At 43.5% G+C, this 8411-nt stretch overlaps 1 protein-coding gene across 1 annotated transcript; it reads right to left on the bottom strand.

Annotated features, from left to right (window-relative positions):
- Nucleotides 1-1406: 1406 nt before the first annotated feature.
- Nucleotides 1407-5498, bottom strand: hoxb1a (homeobox B1a). The gene is made up of 2 exons (XM_041817206.1): nucleotides 4787-5498; nucleotides 1407-1741 (listed from the first exon to the last, which is right to left on the bottom strand). Exons 1-2 carry the CDS (start codon nucleotides 5496-5498, stop codon nucleotides 1407-1409), a joined length of 1047 nt encoding a protein of 348 aa, XP_041673140.1.
- Between the last annotated feature and the right edge of the window lie 2913 nt (nucleotides 5499-8411).

Raw genomic sequence — 8411 nt, 5'->3', positions numbered from 1 at the left:
AGCCACAGACCATCAGAACAGAGCCACAGACCATCAGGACAGAGCCACAGACCCTCAGGACAGAGCCATAGACCATCAGAACAGAGCCACAGACCATCAGGACAGAGCCACAGACCATCAGAACAGAGCCACAGACCATCAGAACAGAGCCACAGACCATCAGAACAGAGCCACAGACCATCAGGACAGAGCCACAGACCCTCAGGACAGAGCCATAGACCATCAGAACAGAGCCACAGATCATCAGGACAGAGCCACAGATCATCAGGACAGAGCCACAGACCATCAGAACAGAGCCACAGACCATCAGAACAGAGCCACAGACCATCAGAACAGAGCCACAGACCATCAGGACAGAGCCACAGACCATCAGGACAGAGCCACAGACCATCAGAACAGAGCCACAGACCATCAGGACAGAGCCACAGACCATCAGGACAGAGCCACAGACCATCAGGACAGAGCCACAGACCATCAGAACAGAGCCACAGATCATCAGGACAGAGCCACAGATCATCAGGACAGAGCCACAGACCATCAGGACAGGGCCACAGACCATCAGGACAGAGCCACAGACCATCAGAACAGAGCCACAGACCATCAGAACAGAGCCACAGACCATCAGGACAGAGCCACAGACCCTCAGGACAGAGCCACAGACCATCAGGACAGAGCCACAGACCATCAGGACAGAGCCCCACGTTGAGTATCACTGCTCTAAATCCTTGACCTCATGCTTTCTCTGTTTGTCGTTGATTCCCCCTGAATGTAGTTTTCCCTGCAGCCCATTCCTTGATGTCGTCCCTCTGAGCCGTATCCCTACGGTCCGGTGCAGCGCTGCATGGCGTCACTCCCTCGGTTCCAGTGAAACCCTGTAAACCAGACACCATAACAGACGCCAAAGTGCATCCCATCATCTAAAAGGTTTCTGTTCCTCAGTAATGAAGACCTCTTCCTGTGGTGATTTCACAGAACTCCTGAAAACATCCAGGAGTGACCAAACATAGAAAATAAGAGCCTGTTAGAGCCTCTCTGACCTCCATGATGGAGACAGCAGCTCCTCTCTGACAGTGACACACATTTACCAGAACATCAGTGCCCCCTCTGCAGACAGGAAAGAGATTTTAGAGGAAAAACTGCAGAATCCTGATCAGGAAGTCCTCTCCTCACATTTTACTGCATTTGAAACAACTGAGGAATAATTTTCAGAGGCGGGACAGCCAGTTTGATGAAGGTGTGATGGTCTTTCTGGACCAAAAAGTCTTTCTTTAACTCTAGAACTGGTAGAGTTCCAAAGTCCAGGCGTTCGAAATGAATTCTGGGACATGTAGGAACCCAGAGCAGGAGTTCATGAGGCAGGGTGACCATTAAAGACTCTTTAGATAAAGTCACTGAGTAAATCTGCCCTACGTCTCTGAGCTCGGGGACGCGCCCGGAGACGTGGACGCGGAGGAGTTATCGGTGTCCTCGAGCTCCTTGTTGGATGAGGACGAGCGCGCCGTGGAGGACGTGCACGCGCCCTCCCGCTCGCGCTTCTTCTGCTTCATCCTCCGGTTCTGGAACCAGATCTTCACCTGAGTCTCGTTCAGCTCGAGCGTGGCGGCGATCTCCACGCGGCGCGCGCGCGTCAGGTACTTACTGAAGTGGAACTCCTTCTCGAGCTCCGTCAGCTGCCGCGTGCTGAAGTTAGTGCGCATGGCGTTGTTGTGAGCGCCCGCGAGGCCGAAATCCGCCACTTTGACTGCGAAGGAGGGAGAGAAAATAATGTTAGGATCCATCATTTTAACTCTGCAGACACAAGGCTCCATCAGGTAGACTGGACTGGTGTCAATATGTGACAGAAATGTTTGATATCAGAGTCACTGAGATGGTTTTAGGATGCCAAACATCCATAAAAATGTCTAATCATAATAATTTATTAAGTTTGGAAGCTCTTCCGGTTTGTTTAACCCTGTAACTCCGGTGTCACGTGATCTTTAAATGTCCTGTAAGAGACCTGCAAAGATTTTTACTTAAATTAAACTAAAGTAGGAGGTAAATGCAACAAAAGAAAAACGTGAAGAAAAATGTGAAAAGTGACAAAAAATGGGTGGAAGAGGCAAAAACATGTTAAAACATTTTTTAACCGTAAACCAGAGAGTAGACGCTCCCTTTCCTTTTGTGCTGTTAATAGTTTTCTCTGATTAATAGGAAATAATTATGTGTTCAACCCGGCCTGAAGGACAGAAGGCCTGAATATTCTGGTTATATTCATCAAATCAAAGCTGGAAAAATAATCCACGTTTCACAGCCTAATCTCTGCTGAGTCAAAAATCAAATTTAAATCTAAATATTAATGTTTTAAATTTGTCAAAGGGGAATAAAAAGGATTGAGAGTGAGAAAATGGTGGTGAACAAAGAAACTGGGATGGAGGAGCTGGACTGGGGAGAGATGGAGGCCTGCTGCTGGTGGGTGTGTGTGTGTGTGTGGGGTGGGGTGGGGGGTTAGAAGATAACAGAGCTGGACAGACTTTCCAGGCTGAAACAACCCGTCTGTTTCATCCATTAACACACACACACACACACACATCACACACACATGCAGAGAGGAGAGAACACACACACAGACGTCTGGAGCAGAACCAGGCCTGATATCAGAGCTCAGATACGACCAAAGAGATGGAAGAAGTCCTAAAACCCTCTAAAACCTGCTCTTATTTGGATTTAATTTGAATTAGAAAATTAAACAAATCCTGGAGGTAAAAATTCTAACTCTATGTTCAGTTTGCACCAAAAGCAGCAACCACTGGCACACAGAAGATTATAGATGAAATATTTATGACTTCAGTCGTGAAAGAAGTCAAATCCTTCTGGCTGGATGATGCTGGAGAGCTGTCCTTCACCATGCGTTATTATTGGTCATTTATAGCCATGGTGAATTAGTCACTTTGTGTTCAGCGGTTATTTTAAAGACTGTGCAGCTTTATTATTTTGCTTTTCCTCGGTCTCATCCCTCCTTTATTTTAAACGGGAACATTTCCAGACAGGACTGAGACAAAGAAGCATTTCCATCAGAAAGGCAGAGATCTGCAGACAGACTGAGGCCTGCAGGAGCAGAGGAAGCAGAGGAAACCAACATGAAACCAACATGCAAACAAGTCTTTCAAAGCTTCTTCTTCCACACAGCCTGTCAGCTTTATTTGACTAGATTTTGTTTGTTAAATGCTTCAGTGCCAGGGCTGGGTGATACTCTGAATTTTACATTTATTTTCAGTTGAGATCAGAACATTTTCTTTATTAATCTGCTGATTTAAAGAGGAATAGATCCCAGGCCTTCTACTGGATAAAGACTGTTTACAGGATATTTCTGGTAAAAATCAGATAATACTGCTGCCTGTTTGATCCTAGACAGCAGGACTCAGCAGTTTATTTTAACTGTTGCAGGAGAACTCCTGCATGATGTCTGAGCTGCACCATAAATAAACTCTAATAAATAAGAACTAAAAATAAAGTTAGAAACATTTGGACAAGTGCTACAAATGGCTTATTCTACCCACTGCTCAAAATGTTGTCAATGCATTTGTGCAATTTAGATGCAATTTATACAATGAGTATGAGTTTGTCTGCAGTTCTGATGATGGCAGAAAGTAAAATGTGCAGAGTTAGTATCCAGTACCTCTGTTTATGGCAGGAGGCATCAGGTACATCTGCACAAGGATTTATTCTGGACAGGAACTCTGGGGGCCGGACTTTCAAATCCACAAAAATCAAATAATTATTCTGGTCTGATTGAAATATTATCGTAGTATTTGTATTTTCTTTTAAAAGGCAGGACATTTGTAGTCATTACCAGTGAGGTCTATCCTTATCTATTCCCCATTTTTGAAACTTTTAACCCTTTTTAATACTTTTTGCCCATTTTTTCCTCTTTGACCAATTTATGCAAGATTTGAACCCCTCTTAACCCCTTTTCCTGCATGTTTTACCCACTCTTTTGTCCATTTTTGCCACTTTTAACCCCTTTTCATTACATTTTTTCAACAATTATTGCAACTTTTAAATCAATGTTTGCCACTTTTCACCCATTTTGCCACTCTTTAACCCCTTTTTGCAACTTTTCCAGGCTATTTCTGCTGTTTTTGCCACTCTTAACCCATTTTGCCACTTTTTAACCCTTTTTTTATTATTTTTTTGCACTACTTTTGACACTTTTAACCCATTTTTTATTACTTTTGCCCCCCTTTTCCCTGTTTTCGGCACTTTTTCCACCATTTTTTGTCTCTTTGTACCACTCCATTTATCACCCATCATCTTTCTAACACTTTTGCCAGCCTTACCCCTTTTTTAAAAATAAATAATAAGTGTGACTGAAAAGTGCATTTCAGTAAAAACAGATCAGATGTTCAGTCATTCTAAAACTACTTCTATATTCATCGTTTTGGGGTGGATTTAACAGCTGCAGACATTTAAAGCTAAAGGATGCTCTTAAAACCACAACATCTTCTTTTCCTCCTTTTCTGAATTTAAGGATCTTTCAGGGGCCGGACAGGAAGCTTTGGGGGGCCTGATATGGCCCCCGGGCCGCCAGTTGATTATCACTGGTTTATGGTGTCAACCAGCTTTCATACTGGATTCATGCTTTAACCTTCCTGCTGCCCCTCATCTCTCTGCAGAGAAATATCCGGATATCTCCAGAGTTTCTCCACTCAGCTCAGAAATGTGTCCATGTGGTTTTGGTCCAGACTGCCCAGCCCTACTCTGAGCTGAAATCCAGCTGATAGGAGGCCATAAACCCCCTCCCTCTCACCTGTTTTGGGGGGGTTCCTCTTCACCTTCATCCAGTCGAAGGTCTGGCCCTGGCCGGCCTGCTGACCCTCCTCCTCCCCCCTCTCTCGGTCCTGAGAGGCCGTCAGCTCCCCGTATCCTCCCCCGTGTGTGAGCCCCAGGTATCCCGCCGTGTCCAGCCCCCCACCGAGCCCCCCACCGAGCTGCTGCTGCTGCTGCTGCTGCGGGTACTGAGAGCCGCTGTAGGCCCCGGCCAAGGCCCCGTAACTGGGCCCGACTGTGGGGAAGGATGATTGATGGTAGTAGGAGGAGGCCCCGGAGTCCTCCATGAAGAACTGGGAGTGCACGGAGCTGGGGGCCGCGGAGTAATCCGGGTTATTCTGGCACGGCTGGCCCGTGTAGGAGCTCCCGGTGTTATAAGGGGACATGACTCCGGTCTGGTGGAGGTGGGGGTGATGGTGGTAGCCGTTGTGAGGCTGCTGATGCTGCTCGTGATGCTGGCTCGCCTCGTACAGCCGTGCGTCCTCGGCGTAGCCCTCGGTGCTGCTGTCAGTCCTCGGAGCTGCAGACCCGCCCGGTGCAGCGTGGAAGGACGTGAAGCTCTGGTGCTGCTCCAGAGGAAGGTGGTGGTGATGGAGATGATGGTGGTGGTATCCGGATTTAGGCGCAGAGTACGCGCCAGGGCTCGGTCGGTTACAGATGGAGTACTCCACAAACGAGTTCATGTTGTCCATGCAGGTCGAAGAACCGTTCTCAGGGATCAGCTGAGGGGACCAGGACCAGCCGGTCTCAGAAACCTCCTTTAAAAAAAGATGTTCCCCCAAAGTAACCAGGATGGTGCGTAATGCGTCCTGGATGCGCAAAAATGGTTTAAAAACTGCAAAAATAAAGAATGAAGGCTTGCAGTAAAGAGTAAAATAAAAACGAGGATGAGAATTAGAAAAATATGAAACGTAATAATAAACTGAAAGAAGCGAGAATGACTCTAAAAACTCCTGAAGAAGTTCTAATCCTCCGAAAATAAGCAGAAAGATGAAAATCCTTTCTTTAAATGGGCCTAAAACGCAATAATTAAAACTCCAAAATAAGAACACGATTTAGCAATAAAAGAGAAAAACGTGAAATTGAATTATTTTTTTGGCAAGTCTCATCTAGGAAAGGAGCAGGCTCACAAATGTCAGAAAAACTCCTCTAAAATGTGATTTTTCAAAAATAACGAGGCTGATGTGAAATCTGTCCTCATCAATGATCCTGAATCACAAGAAAAAAAAATCAAACTCTCCGGATAAAACAGAAATGTTTTTAAAAATGTAGAAATGTGTGAATTATTTTAAAAAAGTGAAATAATGTCCAGAAATCAAAGTAAAAGGGGGATAAGGTTCCAGAGGATGCTGAGGAGTCCTGAAAGCAGACATGAATAATGGCTCTGCTCGTGTTTGGAGGCCTGTCAATAGCTCAGCTCAACCTGCGCGTGAGTGACAGCTGAAACATCGCGAGAACACAGAGAAGGGTCCGATCACCTCCTCTCCATCCTGCTTCTTCTCCTCTTTTCTCTAGCTATCTTTCCCCCTCTCTTTCCCTGTCACCTCTTTTCTTACCTCTGCCGTGGGTCACGTGGTCTGCGTCACGTCGTCGCCCGGTGACCAGGGGGCCAGAAGTCGCCAGGAGCCGGGGGGGGGGGGGCATTGTGTGTTTCTGTGTGTACAGGAGGAGGAGTGGAGTTTCGGGCGCATGCACGTTCGTCCGTGACGCACGCGCCTCATCCATCACTCGCCGTGACATTAGCACGACAAAGAGACTTCAATCAAAGCGGACCATCAATCTGATACCAGGTCAGATCTGTCAGAGAGGAGGAGAAAAGAGGCCTGCTGCTCCCACAGCTCCCAGAGTACTGTAGTCTCCAAACACTCCCGTTGGTCCTCATTTATACTCTTATTATATATTTATTTATTTATTTTTTATTTATTTATTTATGTGTACTGTAGTCTCCAAACACTCCCGTTGGTCCTCATTTATACTCTTATTATTTATTTATTTATTATTTATTTATTTATTTATTTATGTGTACTGTAGTCTCCAAACACTCCCATTGGCCCTCATTTATACTCTTATTATTTATTTATTTATTTATTTATTTATTTATTTATTCTTCTTCTGAAGACGATGACGGAGATGTTGTGGTTTTAAGAGTATCCCTCAGCTTTAGATATCTGCTGCTGTTAGATCCACCCCCAAAACTATTAATATTGAAATAGTTTTAGAATGACTGAACATGTGATCTGTTTTTACACACATTTACTGTCATTATTATTAGACACGTAAAAAAGGGTTAAGGTTGGCACAAGTGTTGCAAAAATGACCAGATAAAGTGATGAAAAGGAGTTAAAAAGTGGCAAAAATTGGTAAAAAAAAAAAAAAAAAAAAGGAAAAAAGAAGCAAAAAGCATCAAAAATTGGTTACAAATTACAAAAATAGTGCAAAAAAATTGATGAAAAGGGGTTAAAAAGTGGCAAAAATGGATAAAAGAGTGGCACAAAGGAGATAAAACATGCAGGAAAAGTGAGTCAAAAGGGGTTCAAATCTTGCAAAAAAAGGTTTAAAGAGGCAAAAGTATCAAAAAGGGGTTAAAAGTATCAAAAAGGGTTAGTACTGGTGCTGAATCATAACTCTCTGTGATTTTCAGGCCCAGGCCTGTCTCCTTGTGTCCTGCTGCATTATAGAGAATAGAGATAGATCTCACTGGTAATGACTAAAATTTTCTGCATTTTGAAAGAAAATACAAATACTACTACAATAATATTTCAATCAGACCAAAATAATTGTTTAATTGTTGTGTATTTGAGAGTCCGGCCCCCAGAGTTTCTGTCCAGAATAAATCTGGCCCTTGTGTAAATGTACTTGATGATCCCTGCCGTAGCTTTCAAAGGGTTTAAAGATTTTCAATCAAACTTGCAATTCATATTTCTAAAACATACTTGTCCCAGTTGATTACAGCTTTGTGAGCGTGATACCTGCATTATCTTCTAATAATACAGAAAAATCTCATCTATTTAAACCAAAATTAAATCACTACAGGTAAGTGTTTTGGTTAGCCTTGTTCAGTTGATTATGCATGGATAAATAGATATGACAGGTACTTTACTGATCCAGAAGAAAATTCTATTTTCCCTGTTCCATGGGCAGAAACAGTGCAACAATAGAGCAAGAATATATAACAGATTAGATAAGGTTAGACTTTATTGATCCATGCAGTTCTGGTATTGCAGCAACACAAAAAAGAGCAAGGAAGGTGGTAGAAATAAATACAACAGAAACTGAATAACAATAAGCATCATAAATAAAAGTATATAACATTAAATACACAAGGACAGGAGGTATGTACAGTTAACACGTGTGCAGTCAGGAGCAATGAAAGTGTAGAAGGATATGGTACACTATTATCAGCCCCTTCTGTGCACAGCAGTGGTGACATGAACATGGGATAGTGCAGACATAGTCTAATAAGAATGACATCTTCTCTCTGCAGTATAGAGGAACAAGATTTATAGATAAAGATATACACAGACAGGACAGTTTGGTATTGTAGTAGATGTATATGAATATGCAAGGAAAAGGAAATACTGTCAGCAAAAATGTACAAAAAGTTT

This window comes from Cheilinus undulatus, linkage group 21 (genome assembly GCF_018320785.1).
Source record: "Cheilinus undulatus linkage group 21, ASM1832078v1, whole genome shotgun sequence".
NCBI classification, from domain to species: Eukaryota; Metazoa; Chordata; class Actinopteri; order Labriformes; family Labridae; genus Cheilinus; species Cheilinus undulatus.
This window is presented reverse-complemented; position numbering and strand designations above follow the sequence as displayed.

Excerpts from the sequence above, each read along its gene's own strand:
- hoxb1a (XM_041817206.1), bottom strand. The coding sequence starts at position 5,498 with ATGGACAACATGAACTCGTTTGTGGAGTACTCCATCTGTAACCGACCG. Across the intron at positions 1,742-4,786 it reads GAGGAACCCCCCCAAAACAG|TCAAAGTGGCGGATTTCGGC; the intron begins GTGAGAGGGAGG and ends CCTCCTTCGCAG.